Genomic DNA, 16807 nt, shown 5'->3' on the forward strand with positions numbered 1-16807 from the left:
CACTTATCATTTGGTACACCTTTAGTAGGTTTCTACAAATAGTAGGATCCTGTCACTTAGTAAATCACTAACTACTTCCATCCACCTTTAGCTTTCAGCGATCCTGTCTATTTACATTTTGATTTTTCTATATACCTACGATAGTGACTCCTAGGTTTTTCAGAAGTCTGGTGGCCTCACCCTGCGCTCACTAAACATTTTCTTGTGTGTACATGTTAGGGTGTTAGGTGTAAACATCTCCCATAGGAATCAATGGGATATTGGGCAGCAGCGAACATGAGCTTTCGCTATGGTCAGACTCCCATTGATTCCTATGGGATCCGCCGCCTCCAGGGCGGCGGATTGAAAACCAAGTACGCTGGCCCGGAATAGTGGTGAGCGTACCTGGTAGTAGTTTGATAACTACCAAAAGTAGTCAGATTGTGCCGAACTTGCGTTCGGAACATCTGTAGTGACGTAACCATCAATCTGTGTCAGACTGAGTCCGGCGGATCATAGGTTACGTCACTATATTCTACTTTTGCCAGGCTGTAGGGCTTGATAACTATGGCGAATCAGCCTCGCCACAAATAAGCTGCGGAATTTCAGCGTATTTGCGGTTGACTGCTTGATAACTAGAGGCCTCTGTCTCTCTAGCATTATCTGAATAGTAAACCAGTTCAAGTTATTCTAGAAAATGTATGCCATCAAGCTAGATTAATCTTCCTGTAGAGACCACAGCCTCCTTGTAGGGCTGTGACAGGAAGTAATTGACACTGCAGAAATAAAGTTAAAAATAAGAAATAAAAGAAAAAATCATTTTAAAATGATGAATAATACATATTGCAGTGATTTCTAGTAAGTATAACCCATTTTTTATCACAACAATGGAACATACTGTTTAACATCCCTTTAATAAAGCAGTTAATAGTTTTTTTTATTTAAATCTTTGGCGTTTAATTTGCAGCATAACCCCCCCCCCACACACACACACACACACACACACACCACCACCACACAAACACACACACACTACTTTATGACTTTTGTTTTCAAAATTCATGTTTTGTGCTGTTTGTTTTATGATACTAACCTGTTAGAATGTACTGTAAAGAAAACCAACTTACTTTCTTTTTTATTTCTTGAAGGCAAAGACACTTTGCATTATCTTTACGGAATGAACTACACAGCAGATCCTGAAAATGCTGAGTTGCGCCATGTTGTTCAGGTGGTGGCCACAGTTACCTTTAGCTTCATTTTCATACTTGGTGTTATGGGAAATGGAACAGTAATTTGGATAACAGGATTTCGCCTCAGAAGAACCATAAACACAGTATGGTTTCTAAATTTAGCTCTAGCAGACTTTATATCAACATTTTTGGTTCTAGTTACTGTCCTTTACTTGTCACTGGACCTTCACTGGCCATTTGGACCTATCCTGTGCAAACTGGTTAATTGTATGTTTGGACTTAGCATCTACACTAGTATTCTTTTGTTAACTGCCATCAGTATTGATCGCTGTGTGCTGGTGCTGTTTCCTGTTTGGTGTCAAAATTACCGCACAACTAGGCTAGTGTCAGCTGCTTGTATAGTAATTTGGGTCCTTTCTATAGCCCTTGTACCAGGCTCTTATACACTTTCAGAGATGTCCACGGAAAGAAACCGAAGCTCCTGCAAGAACCTGGATGTTTTTGAGGATTGGGAGAGAAGAGAAGCTGATATTTTTACAGTCTGCATCTTTTTATACCAGTTTTTGGTGCCTCTAAGTATTATACTTATTTCTTATGCAATTCTCCTTATTACACTCCATAGGAAAAAGCTTAACAGGTCTAGCAAACCATTTCTTGTTGTCACTGGAGTGGTTTTCTCCTTTTTTCTATGCTGGCTTCCCTATCATGCCTTTGCTCTGGCTCGAGTGTGTCTAGGTAGCCTACCTCTTGAGGTCAGCCTGATAGGTGTACCACTTTCAAAGTGCCTAGCTATGTTCAATAGCTGCATCAATCCAATACTCTATGTTTTTGTTGGTAGGGAATTCAAGGATGCAGTCAAAAGGTCACTGACCCAAGTTTTTAAAGCTGCTTTTGAGGAACAATAGAAAATATAGATGCTATGGAAAAACAATACAAGATTTACAATTGACATAAAATGAATCAGTGATCAAAAAGGACAGAAGAAACAAAATTGCCCAAGAAAGACATTTATATCAATTGCATGATGAGATGAAAGAGAACTCAACAAATATATTGTGGGTTAAAGTCAAAGATTAAAACTCAAACAATGTTCCTTAAATGTATTTGAAAGTTAACATTCAGAAATGGAATATACACAATTTCTGTTTCCAGCAACGTTTGTCAGTTCTAAGGATAACATAAAATTGTTACTTTGGCCAGATATGACTGTGCTGTATCTAAATAAGGATTTAACTTCAACCCCTAAGGCTACAACAAAGTCATAATTAAAAAAATCAAGGTGACTAATCCTGATCAACTCCTCTGTTTTCAGTCCGGGCCATTAAATGCTGAAGTTGGACAACCCTTTTTTGTAAAATTAAGGACTGATAGAGTAGTTGTCACCTTAAACAGTTTTATAACAATTTGAATATAAAGTGATTTCGGACTTATTTTACCCATCCAATAATTACAGGTTTGGGCAGATACAGTACAGCTGCCCACTACTCTATTCCTGAAGGGGATAACAGACCATGATTGTCTGGGGATAAAAGGTGCAGGGCGTATTTTGACAAAATCAGATTTCCAGGTGAGAGGAGAGATAATTAAGCTTCAAAAGAAAGGGAAATTGTTGTGATTGTTAAACCCCTATTAGACTGCAGACAAAAATGAAATCTGTAACTCTCATTGGAATTTATTGTCTTTGTTGTTCCTAATAAATCATGATTTGTGTGTATTTGTAAACCTGTGTGCCCAAGTTATAGATTGTATTATAAAGTCACAACTAAAATACCATCAATACAATGTTATTGTATGCATTGTTAATAGAGAGGGAGTATTGTGTTATGCACTTCAAAAAAAATCACAAACATTAATTTGTGTAATACACTCAACTTGTGAAGTGAAATTGTATTTGTGAAATATGTGCCTTAAAACTATTTTACATATGAACATTGTTTAAATGTACAGTCCTTTTATAAACAAGGCAAAGTGTCCTACCAATAAAAATAAATAAAACCATGTTATGCTCAATTGAAATGTATCAACTACAAAATAAAATCAGCATTTGCAGGTTAAAAATAAAATGCAATTTAATTTAAGTAATAGTTTTACTTTCTAGAAAAACCACTTTGAATCAAAATGGTACGCAGGAAGCACAATCTCTTTATGCCAAAATTCTAAATGAGACAAAGACCCCACTGTAAGTTACAGCAAAGTTTTGGATCATCCAGTTTTAAGAATGATGAAAGCAGCATTTGTTTTTGCAAGGGATCACAGCCACAGAACTCTAAAGCATCAGAGGTTACACTTGGGGCGAAGAGGAGTTAAAGGGATATGAAACCTACAAATGTTCTTTCATGATTCAAATAGAGCATACAATTTTAAACAACTTTCCAATTTACATCTATTATTTTATTTGCTTCATTTTCTTTTTATCCTTTGTGGAAAAGCATATCTGGATAGGCTCAGGAGGTGGTATCTATATCCTGATTGGTGGCTGCATATATATTTATTTTTATTGGCTTACCAATGTGTTTAGGTACTTCCCAATAGTGCATTACCTCTCCTTCGAAAAAGGATACCAAGAGAACTAAGCAAAATGTTTAATAGAAGTAAATTGGACAGTTGTTTGGAATTGTATGCTCTATCTAAATCATGAAAGAAAGAAAAAATTGTGTTTCATGTCCTTTTAGGGTTTCACAAGAGATGAGTAATGCAAAAAGTAAATGGTTTGGAAGGGGGTTTAGTTAGCAATTTAAAGGGACACTAAACCCAAAAGTTGTCTTTCATGATTAAGGTAGAGAATACAATTTTAAACAACATTCCGATTTACTTCTATTATCTAATTTGCTTCATTCTTTAGATATCCTTTGCTGAAGAAATAGCAATGCACATTGGTGAGCCAATCATACAAGGCATCTATGTGCAGCCACCAATCAGCAGCTACTGAGCCTATCTAGATATGCTTTTCAGCAAAGGATATCAAGAAAATGACGCAAAATAGATAACAGAAGTAAATTAGAAAGTTGTTTAAAAGTGCATGCGCTTTCTAAATCATGAAAGAAAAAAATTGGGTTACGTGTACCTTTAAGGTATCAACTTAACATCAACTTAACAGCGACTATGTTTACAGCGCTGCGGAATCTGTTGGTGCTCTACAAATACCTGATAATAATAATAACATCACTTATTTTTTCATAAAATATATATTTTATAATTGATAAATGTATGCTTCCAAATAATACACTGGTTAACACTGTACTATCTTTTAGCTACATAAATCAATCGCAGAAAATTGTTAAAAAAAAAAAGCTATTACTGAATACAGTATATAAAAATAATTTAACAAAATGTTTCAGTTAAACAGGAACATTTTACAATGGTTAAAAAAAAAAAAAAACAAACACACACACAACAGATATTTTGGCACAGATAACATATAAAGAACATTTTTAAAAGATTGACTACTTTTGTACGGTGATAAAAAATATATTAAGAAAAAACAAAATTTATGCTTACCTGATAAATGTATTTATTTCCGGACATGGAGAGTCCACAACGTCATTCCAATTACTAGTGGGATATTCAACTCCTGGCCAGCAGGAGGAGGCAAAGAGCACCCCAGCAAAGCTGTTAAGTGTAACTGCCTTACCCATAACCCCCAGTCATTCAGCCAAAGGAAATGGAAAAAGGAAGAAACACAAGGGTGAAAAGGTGTCTGAGGTTTACTCAAAAAAACTGCAGAATTAAAAAAAGGACGGGGTCGTGGACTCTTTATGTCCGGAAATAAATAAATTTATCAGGTAAGCATACATTTTGTTTTCTTTCCTATGACATAGAGAGTCCACAACATCATTCCATTTACTAGTGGGAAACAATACCCAAGCTAGAGGACACAGAATGAACAGGAAGGGAGAAAAAGGCAGGAGGACCTAAACAGAAGGCACCACCGCTTGAAGAACATTTCTCCCAAAAGAAGCCTCAGCCGAGGCAAAAGTATCAAATTTGTAGAATTTTGAAAAAGTATGCAGAGAGGAACATGTTGCCGCCTTGCAGATCTGTTTCACAGAAGCTTCATTTTTGAAAGCCCAAGAAGAGGAGACAGCCCTAGTGGAATGAGCCGTCATTCGGCTGCTGTCCAGTAGACATGTGCGTTTGTTTCGGACAAATTCGGAATTTGGCCGAATTTTAGCCAATTCGGAGATTAGAATGCATCCGAATTTCCGAATCGGCACATCCCAAAAAATTCAGAAAAATTCAGAAAATGAATAAATTAATATCCAAATTTTCATATTCGCAATTTTTTTATTGTTCCTAAACCACAGTTCCCAGACACTAACTCTAAGTCTATAATAAAGCTATTAACCACTAAACTACCATTCCCCAATGTCACCAACACTAACTAAACCTATTAACCCATAAACTGCCATCCCAAAACATCGCCGTCACAAACTAAACATATTAACCCCTAAACCGCCATTCCCAAACATCGGCGCCACTAAATAAAGCTATTAACCCCTAAACCACCCCCCCCCACATGCCAACACAAACTAAACCTATTAACCCCTAAATCGCCGGCCCCCACATCGCAACAACCTAAATTAAACTATATTAACACCTAAACCTAACACCCCCTAACTTTAACATAATTAAAAATAGACCTAAATTAAAGTTCCAATTATAAACTAACGGCTAGATTACTAGTTTTGCGGTAAGAGCTGCTCGGTAATAACTTGCAAGTTATTGTCACCGCTCACTTACTTACAGCGCTGGTATTACAGGTTTACAAAAACCCGGCGTTAGCAGGCAAAAAGTGAGCGTAGAGCAAAATTGAGCTCCATAACGCACTCCACTACCAGCGCTGCGGTGAGCTGGTTTTACGTGCTCCTGCACGTTTTCCCCATAGACATAAATGGGGAGAGCCGGCTTAAAAAAAAGTCTAACACCTGCAAAAAAAGAGTGTAAAGTTCCGTAGCGCAGCCCCATTGATTCCTATGAGGAAAGAAAATGTATCTTTACACCTAACACCCTAACATAAACCCCGAGTCTAAACACCCCTAATCTTACACATATTAACCCCTAATCTGCCACCCCCGACATCGCCAACACCTACATTATACTTATTAACCCTAATCTGCCGCCCCCAACATTGCCGACACCTACATTATACTTATTAACCCCTAATCTGCCGCCCCCGACATCGCCAACACCTACATTATACTTATTAACCCCTAATCTGCTGCCCCCAACATCGCCGACACCTACATGATGTTATTAACCCCTAATTTCCCGCCCCCAATGTCGCCGCAACCTACCTACACTTATTAACCACTAATCTGCCGCCCCCAACATCGCCGCCACTATACTAAATTTATTAACCTCTAAACTTAACCCTAAGTCTAACCCTAACACCCACTAACTTTAATGTAATTAAAATAAATCTAAATGAAACCTACTATTAATAACTAAATAATTCCTATTTAAAACTAAATACTTACCTATAAAATAAACCCTAAGATAGCTACAATATAACTAATAGTTACATTGTATCTATCTTAGGTTTTATTTTTATTTCACAGGCAAGTTTGTATTTATTTTAACTACGTAGAATAGTTAGTAAATAGTTATTAACTATTTACTAACTACCTAACTAAAATAAATATAAATTTACCTGTAAAATAAAACCTAACCTGTCTTACACTAACACCTAACCTTACACTACAATTAAATAAATTACATAAATTAAATACAATTAACTAAATTACAAAAAAACAAACACTAAATTAGACAAAATAAAAAAAGAAATTATCAGATATTTAAACTAATTACACCTAATCTAATAGCCCTATCAAAATAAAAAAGCCCCCCCAAAATAAAGAAAACCTAGCCTAAACTAAACTACCAGTAGCCCTTAAAAGGGCCTTTTGTGGGGCATTGCCCCAAAGAAATGAGCTCTTTTACCTGTAAAAAAAAATACAAACAACCCCCCAACAGTAAAACCCACCACCCACACAACCAACTCCCCAAATAAAATCCTAACTAAAAACACCTAAGCTCCCCATTGCCCTGAAAAGGGCATTTGGATGGGCATTGCCCTTAAAAGGGCATTTAGCTATTTTTCTGCCCAAAACCCTAATCTAAAAATAGAACCCACACAATAAACCCTTAAAAAAGCCTAACACTAACCACCGAAGATCCACTTACAGTTTTTGAAGACCCGACATCCATCCTCAACGACGCCGGCAGAAGTCCTCAACGAAGCGGCAGAAGTCTTCATCCAACCGGGCAGAAGTCTTCATCCAGACAACATCGTCTATCTTCATCCATGCGGCGCGGAGCCGATCCATCTTCAAGACATCCGGCGCGGAGCATCCTCTTCAATCGTCTTCTTCCAAATGAGGTCCCTTTAAATGACGTCATCCAAGATGGCGTCCCTTAGATTCCGATTGGCTGATAGATTTCTATCAGCCAATCTAAATTAAAGTTGACAAAATCCTATTGGCTGTTGCAATCAGCCAATAGGATTGAGCTCGCATTCTATTGGCTGATTGGAACAGCCAATAGAATGAGAGCTCAATCCTATTGGCTGACTGGATCAGCCAATAGGATTGAAGCTCAATCCTATTGGCTGATTGCAACAGCCAATAGGATTTTTTCAACCTTAATTCCAATTGGCTGATAGAAATCTATCAGCCAATCGGAATCTAAGGGACGCCATCTTGGATGATGTCATTTAAAAGGAAATCTCATTTGGAAGAAGACGTCGATTGAAGAGGATGCTCTGCGCCGGATGTCTTGAAGATGGACCCGCTCCGCTCCGGATGGATGAAGTTAGAAGATGCTGTCTGGATGAAGACTTCTGCCCGGTTGGATGAAGACTTCTGCCCAGTTGGATGAAGACTTCTGCCGCTTCGTTAAGGACTTCTGCTGGCTTAGTTGAGGATGGATGTCGGGTCTTCAAAAACTGTAAGTGGATCTTCGGGGGTTAGTGTTAGGCTTTTTTAAGGGTTTATTGGGTGGGTTTTATTTTTAGATTAGGATTTTGGGCGAAAAAAGAGCTGAATGCCCTTTTAAGGGCAATGCCTATCCAAATGCCCTTTTCAGGGCAATGGAGAGCTTAGGTTTTTTTAATTAGGATTTTATTTGGGGGGTTGGTTGTGTGGGTGGTCAGTTTTACTGTTGGAGGGTTGTTTGTATTTTTTTTTACAGGTAAAAGAGCTGATTTCTTTGGGGCAATGCCCCACAAAAGGCCCTTTTAAGGGCTATTGGTAGTTTAGTTTACGCTAGGGTTTTTTTTATTTTGGGGGGGGCTTTTTTATTTTGATAGGGCTATTAGATTATGTGTAATTAATTTAAATATCTGATAATTTATTTTTTATTTTGTGTAATTTAGTGTTTTTTTGTAATTTAGTTAATTGTATTTAATTTCTGTAATTTATTTAATTGTAGTGTAAGGTTATGTGTTAGTTTAAGACAGGTTAGGTTTTATTTTACAGGTAAATTTGTATTTATTTTAGCTAGGTAGTTAGTAAATAGTTAATCACTATTTAGTAACTATTCTACCTAGTTAAAATAAATACAAACTTACCTGTGAAATAAAAATAAAACCTAAGAGAGCTACAATGTAACTACTGTATTAGTTATATTGTAGCCAGCTTAGGTTTTATTTTACAGGTAAGTATTTAGTTTTAAATAGGAATTACAAGTTATTAATAGTAGGTTTTATTTAGATTTATTTTAATTACATTAAAGTTAGTGGGTGTTAGGGTTAGGTTTAGGGGTTAATAACTTTAGTATAGTGGCGGCGACGTTGGTGGCGGAAGATTAGGGGTTAATAAATGTAGGTAGGTTGCGGCGATGTTAGGGGCGGCAGATTAGGGGTTAATAATATTTAACTAGTTTTTGTGATGTGGGAGTACGGCGGTTTAGGGGTTAATATGTTTATTATAGTGGCGGCGATGTCCGGAGCAGCAGATTAGGGGTTAATAAATTTATTTTAGTGCTTGCGATGCGGGAGGGCCTCGGTTTAGGGGTTAATAGGTCATTTATGGCTGTTAGTGTACTTTTTAGTACTTTAGTTATGAGTTTTATGCTACAGCTTTGTAGCGTAAAACTCATAACTACTGACTTTCAGTTTATCTTGGCGGTATAGGGTGTACCGCTCACTTTTTGGCCTCCCAGGCAGACTCATAATACCGGCGCAAAGGAAGTCCCATTGAAAAAACATAATTTATGTAAGAATTTACCTGATAAATTCATTTCTTTCATTATGGCAAGAGTCCATGAGCTAGTGACATATGGGATATACATTCCTACCAGGAGGGGCAAAGTTTCCCAAACCTCAAAACGCCTATAAATACACCCACAATTCAGTTTAACGAATAGCCAAGAAGTGGGGTGATAAGAAGGAGTGAAAGCATCAGCAAGGAATTGGAATAATTGTGCTTTATACAAAAAAATCATAACCACCACAAAAAGGGTGGGCCTCATGGGCTCTTACATTAATTATGTTTTCTTTCATATAATTGTCAAGAGTCCATGAGCTAGTGATGTATGGGATAGCAAATACCCAAGATGTGGAACTCCACGCAAGAGTCACTAGAGAGGGAGGGATAAAAATAAAGACAGCCAATTCCGCTGAAAAAAGAATCCACAACCCAAATCAAAAGTTTTAATCTTTATAATGAAAAAAACTGAAATTATAAGCAGAAGAATCAAACTGAAACAGCTGCCTGAAATACTTTTCTACCAAAAACTGCTTCTGAAGAAGAGAAAATATCAATGGTAGAATTTAGTAAAAGTATGCAAAGAAGACCAAGTTGCTGCTTTGCAAATCTGATCAACAGAAGCTCCATTCTTAAAAGTCCAGGAAGTAGAAACTGACCTAGTAGAATGAGCTGTAATCCTCTGAGGCGGGGATTTACCCGACTCAAAATAAGCAAGATGAATCAAAAGCTGTAACCAAGACGCCAAAGAAATGGCAGAAGCCTTCTGACCTTTCCTAGAACCAGAAAAGATAACAAATAGACTAGAAGTCTTTCTGAAATCTTTAGTAGCTTCAACATAATATTTCAAAGCTCTGACCACATCCAAAGAATGTAAAGATCTTTCCAAAGAATTCTTAGGATTAGGACACAACGAAGGGACAACAATTTCTCTACTAATGTGGTTGGAATTCCCAACTTTAGGTAAAAATTTTAATGAAGTCCGCAAAACCGCCTTATCCTGATGAAAAATCAGAAAAGGAGACTCACAAGAAAGAGCAGATAATTCAGAAACTCTTCTAGCAGAAGAGATGGCCAAAAGGAACAATACTTTCCAAGAAAGTAATTTAATGTCCAAAGAATGCATAGGCTCAAACGGAGGAGCCTGTAAAGCCCTCAAAACCAAATTAAGACTCCAAGGAGGAGAAATTGGCTGAATGACAGGCTTGATATGAACCAAAGCCTGTACAAAACAATGAATATCAGGAAGATTAGCAATCTTTCTGTGAAACAGAACAGAAAGAGCAGAGATTTGTCCTTTCAAGGAACTTGCAGACAAACCTTTATCCAAACCATCCTGAAGAAACTGTAAAATTCTAGGAATTCTAAAAGAATGCCAAGAGAATTTATGAGAAGAACACCATGAAATGTAAGTCTTCCAAACTCGGTAATAAATCTTTCTAGACACAGATTTGTGGGCCTGCAACATAGTATTAATCACTGAGTCAGAAAAACCTCTATGACTAAGCACTAGGCATTCAATCTCCATACCTTCAAATTTAATGATTTGAGATCCTGATGGAAAAATGGACCTTGAGATAGAAGGTCTGGCCTTAACGGAAGTGGCCAAGGTTGGCAACTGGACATCCGAACCAGATCCGCATACCAAAACCTGTGTGGCCATGCTGGAGCCACCAGCAGTACAAATGAACGCTCCATTATGATTTTGGAAATCACTCTTGGAAGAAGAACTAGAGGCGGAAAGACATAAGCAGGTTGATAATTCCTAGGAAGTGACAACGCATCCACTGCTTCCGCCTGAGGATCCCTGGACCTGGACAGATACCTGGGAAGTTTCCTGTTTAGATGAGAAGCCATCAGATCTATTTCTGGAAGCCCCCACATCTGAACAATCTGAAGAAACACATCTGGGTGAAGAGACCATTCTCCCGGTTATAAAGTCTGGTGACTGAGATAATCCGCTTCCCAATTGTCTATACCTGGATTATGGACCGCAGAGATTAGACAGGAGCTGGATTCCGCCCATGCAAGTATCCGAGATACTTCTTTCATAGCTTGAGGACTGTGAGTCCCACCTTGATGATTGACATATGCCACGGTTGTGACATTGTCTGTCTGAAAACAAATAAACGGTTCTCTCTTCAGGAGAGGCCAAAACTGAAGAGCTCTGAAAATTGCATGGAGTTCCAAAATATTGATTGGTAATCTCGCATCTTGAGATTTCCAAACCCCCTGCGCTGTCAGAGCTCCCCAGACAGCTCCCCAACCTGAAAGACTTGCATCTGTTGTAATCACAGTCCAGGTTGGACAAACAAAAGAGGCGCCCTGAACTAAACGATGGTGATCTAACCACCAAGTCAGAGATAGTCGAACATTGGGATTTAAGGATATTAATTGTGATATATTTGTCTAATCCCTGCACCATTGGCTCAGCATACAAAGATGAAGAGGTCTCATGTGAAAACGAGAAAAGGGGATTGCGTCCGATGCTGCAGTCATGAGACCTAAAACCTCCATGCACATAGCTACTGAAGGGAATGACTGAGACTGAAGGTTCCAACAAGCTGAAACCAATTTCAGATGCCTTTTGTCTGTTAGAGACAAAGTCATGGATACTGAATCTATTTGGAATCCTACAAAGGTTACCCTTGTCTGAGGAATCAAGGAACTTTTTGGTAAATTGATCCTCCAACCATGTCTTTGAAGAAACAACACTAGTTGATTTTTGTGAGATTCTGCAGAATGTAAAGACTGAGCAAGTACCAAGATATCGTCCAAATAAGGAAACACTGCAATACCCCGCTCTCTGATTACAGAGAGTAGGGCACGAGAACCTTTGAAAAGATCCTTGGAGCTGTTGCTAGGCCAAAAGGAAGAGCAACAAATTGGTAATGCTTGTATAGAAAAGAGAATCTCAGGAACTGATAGTGATCTGGATGAATCGGAATATGAAGATATGCAGCATGTAAGTCTATTGTGGACATATAATGCCCTTGCTGAACAAAAGGAAGAATAGTCCTTATTGTCACCATTTTGAATGTTGGTATTCTTACATAACGATTAAGATTTTTAGATCCAGAACTGGTCTGAAAGAATTCTCTTTCTTTGGAATAATGAACAGATTTGAATAAAACCCCAGACCCCGTTCCGGAAAGGGAACTGGCACAATTACCCCGGATAACTCCAGGTCTGAAACACACTTCAGGAAAGCCTGCGCCTTTACTGGGTTCACTGGAATGCATGAGAGAAAGAAACTTCTCACAGGCGGTCTTACCTTGAAACCTATTCTGTACCCTTGAGAAACAATGTTCTGAATCCAATGATTTTGGATTGAATTGATCCAAACATCTTTGAAAAATCGAAGTCTGCCCCCTACCAGCTGTGCTGGAATGAGGGCCGCACCTTCATGCGGACTTGGGAGCTGATTTTGATTTTCTAAAAGGCTTGGATTTATTCCAGACTTGAGAAGGCTTCCAATTGGAAACCGTTCCTTTAGGGGAAGGGTCAGGTTTCTGTTCCTTATTCTGACGAAAGGAATGAAAACGGTTAGCAGCCCTAAATTTACCCTTAGATTTTTTATCCTGAGGAAAGAAGGCTCCCTTCCCCCCAGTGGCAGTTGAAATAATAGAATCCAACTGAGAACCAAATAATTTCTTACCTTGGAATGAAAGAGATAGCAACGTTGACTTAGAAGTCATATCCGCATTCCAAGATTTAAGCCATAAAGCTCTTCTGGCTAAAATAGCTAAAGACATATACCTGACATCAATTCTAATGATATCAAAAATGGCATCACAAATGAAATTATTAGCATGTTGAATTAGCTTAACAATGCTATACACATTAGGATCTGGTACTTGTTGCGCTAAAGTTTCCAACCAAAAAGTTGAAGCCGCAGCAACATCAGCCAAAGAAATAACAGGCCTAAGAAGATGAACTGAACATAAATAAGCCTTCCTTAGATAAGATTCAAGCTTCCTATCTAAAGGATCTTTAAAAGAAGTACTATCTGCCGTAGGAATAGTAGTATGCTTTGCAAGAGTAGAGATAGCCCCATCAACTTTGGGGATCTTTTCCCAAAACTCCAATCTATCAGTCGGCAAAGGGTACAGTTTCTTAAACCTTGAAGAAGGAGTAAATGAAGTACCCAGACTATTCCATTCCCTAGAAATTACATCTGAAATAGCATCAGGAACTGGAGAAACCTCTGGAATAACTAGATGAGGTTTAAAAACCAAATTTAAACGTTTACTGGTTATAATATCAAGAGGACTAGTCTCTTCCATATCTAATGCAGTCAACACCTCTTTTAATAAAGAACGAATATACTCCATTTTAAATAAATATGAAGTTTTGTTAGTGTCAATATCTGAGGCAGAATCTTCTGAACCAGATAGATCCTCATCAGAGATAGATAAATCAGAATGCTTGTGGTCATTTAAAAATTCATCGAATTTATGAGAAGTTTTAAAAGACCTTTTACGATTATTAGAAGGTGGTATAACAGACAGGGCCTTCTGAATAGAATTAGAAACAAATTCTCTCACATTAACCAGAATATCCTGAACATTAGATGTTGAAGGAACAACAACAGGTAATGGATTACTACTAATGGAAATATTGTCTGCTTTTGAAAGTTTATCATGACAACTAACACAAACTACAGCCGGAGGAACAGTTACCACAAGTTTACAACAAATCCACTTAGCTTTGGTAGAACCGACATCAGGCAGCAGGATTCCAGTAGTAGATTCTGAAACAGGGTCAGCTTGAGACATCTTGCAATATGTAATAGAAAAAACAATATATAAAGCAAAATGATCAATTTCCTTATATGACAGTTTCAGGAATGGGAAAAATTGCAAACAGAATAAGCCTCTGGAAACCAGAAGCAAAAAGAAATAATGACTTAAGTAATGTCAAAAATCTGGCGCCAAGTATGACGCCCAACTGACAAAATATTTTTTGGCGCTAAAAACGTCTGCAACAAACACGAGCGTCATAGATGACGCAACTACATGAAAACTCTCGGCACCAACTAAGACGCCGGAAATGACGTCATTACGTTAACAAACGTATTTCTCGCGCCAAAAAAGTCTTGTGACAAAAATGACGCAATAAATTATAGCATTTTGCGCTCCCGCGAGCCTAACAGCCCGCAATTTAGAAAAGAAAGTCAATTTGAAAAATTTTCAGGTAAGAAATTTTTTTTCAGATGCATTTCCCAAAATGAAACTGACAGTCTGTAAGAAGGAAATATACTGATTAACCTGAATCATGGCAAATATAAGTATAAAACATATATTTAGAACTTTACATATAAAGTGCCAAACCATATCTGAGAGTGTCATAAGTAAAAGAAAACATACTTACCAAAAGACACTCATCTACATAAAGTAGACAGCCAACCCAGTACTGAAACGAGAATCATTAGAGGTAATGGTATATAAAAGTATATCGTCGACCTGAAAGGGGAGGTAGGAGATGAATCTCTACGACCGATAAAATAGAACCTATGAAATAGATCCCCGTTAGGATGACCATTGCATTCAAAAGGTAATACTCCCTTCACATCTCTCTGTCATTCACTGCACTCTGAGAGGAACCGGGCTTCAGCATGCTGCGATTGCGAAGCGCATATCAATGTAGAAATCTAGCACAAACTTACTTCACCACCTCCATAGGAGGCAAAAGTTGTAAAACTGAATTGTGGGTGTGGTGAGGGGTGTATTTATAGGCATTTTGAGGTTTGGGAAACTTTGCCCCTCCTGGTAGGAATGTATATCCCATACGTCACTAGCTCATGGACTCTTGCCAATTACATTAAAGAAATAACTTTTTGAAAGCTGCTGTAATTACGTTGCGTTACGGCCAAAAAAGTGTGCAGTGCCCCTAAACCTGCAAGACTCGTAATACCAGCGGTAGTGAAAAAGAGCCTTAACGCTGCTTTTTCACTCTTCCAAAACTCGTAATCTAGCCATAAATTAATAGTATACCTATTTAAAACTAAATACAAAGTAACTTACCTGTGAAATAAAACCTAAGCTAGCTACAGTATGACTAATAGTTATATTGTAGCTAGCTTAGGTTTTATTTTTATTTGACAGGTAAGTTTGTATTTATTTTAACTAGGTAGACTATTTAGTAAATTGTTATTAACTATTTACTAACTACCTAGTTAAAATAAATACAAACTTACCTGTGAATTAAAAGTAAAACCTTAGCTGCCTTACACTAATACCTAACATTACAAAAAAAACAACCTGCTAACATTACACAAAAAAAACTACCATTACAAAAAATAAAAAAACACTAAAATTATAGAAAATAACAAACTAAATTATCTAAAACAATAAAAATTATTCATATTCTAATACCAAATTTAACCCTTTGAGTGCTAAGCACTTTCCCACCTGGGTGCTAAGATTTTTTAATTTATTTTTTATTTTTTGAACAATTTTTTTTTTCAGACCCCCAAGACTTACACTGTTGGAAAGGTTAGGCGATTACCTTTCCAATGGTGGGTCTTGGGGGTCTGTAGCTGCTTAAATGCCTGAGATACAGGCTTTTAAGCAGCATGCCCCCTGCTCCTATACTTAACATTGTTAAGTATAAATAAAACATAATTTATGTAAGAACTTAGTCCATGAGCTAGTGACGTATGGGATATACAATCATACCAGGAGGGGCAAAGTTTCTCAAACCTCAAATGCCTATAAATACACTCCTCACCACACCCACAATTCAGTTTAACGAATACCCAAGTAGTGGGGTGATAAAGAAAGGAGTAAAAAGCATCAACAAAGAATTTGGAAATAGTTGTGCTTTATACAAAAAAATCAAAACCACCATAAAAAAGGGTGGGCCTCATGGACTCTTGCCAATATGAAAGAAATTAATTTATCAGGAAAGTTCTTACATAAATTATGTTTTCTTTCATGTAATTGGCAAGAGTCCATGAGCTAGTGACGTATGGGATAGCAATACTCAAGATGTGGAACTCCACACAAGAGTCACTAGAGAGGGAGGGACAAAATAAAAACAGCCATTTTCTGCTGAAGAAAATTAATCCACAACCCAAAATATAAGTTAATTCTCATGAAATGAAAAGAAAAAAACTTAAAACATAAGCAGAAGAATCAAACAGAAACAGCTGCCTAAAGAACCTTTCTACCAAAAACTGCTTCAGAAGAAGCGAATACATCAAAACGGTAGAAATTAGTAAATGTATGTAAAGAAGACCAGGTTGCTGCTTTGCAAATCTGATCAACTGAAGCTTCATTCTTAAATACCCACAAAGTGGAGACTGATATAATAGAATGAGCTGTAAATCTCTAAAACGGGGCTTGACCCGACTCCAAATAAGCTTGATGAATCAAAGCTTTAACCACGATGCCAAGGAAACGGCAGAAGCTAGAAACTAGAACAAATACC

The 16807-nt window shown here is 37.5% G+C and overlaps 1 protein-coding gene across 2 annotated transcripts in view; it reads left to right on the forward strand.

The window, feature by feature from the left end:
* Nucleotides 1-16807, forward strand: part of LOC128639076 (chemerin-like receptor 1) — a 204110-nt gene that overhangs the window by 83067 nt on the left and 104236 nt on the right. Inside the window, exon 2 of one of the 2 annotated variants that reach the window (XM_053691226.1) lies at nucleotides 1128-3167. The exons of the other annotated variant lie outside the window; for it this stretch is intronic. Coding sequence (XP_053547201.1) covers nucleotides 1157-2074 — 918 coding nt within the window. The 5' untranslated portion in view covers nucleotides 1128-1156 and the 3' untranslated portion in view covers nucleotides 2075-3167. Of the gene's footprint in view, nucleotides 1-1127; nucleotides 3168-16807 lie in introns of those variants that run through there. 2 annotated transcript variants of the gene reach the window in all.

The sequence above is a fragment of the Bombina bombina genome, chromosome 8, assembly GCF_027579735.1.
Source record: "Bombina bombina isolate aBomBom1 chromosome 8, aBomBom1.pri, whole genome shotgun sequence".
Taxonomy (NCBI): Eukaryota; Metazoa; Chordata; class Amphibia; order Anura; family Bombinatoridae; genus Bombina; species Bombina bombina.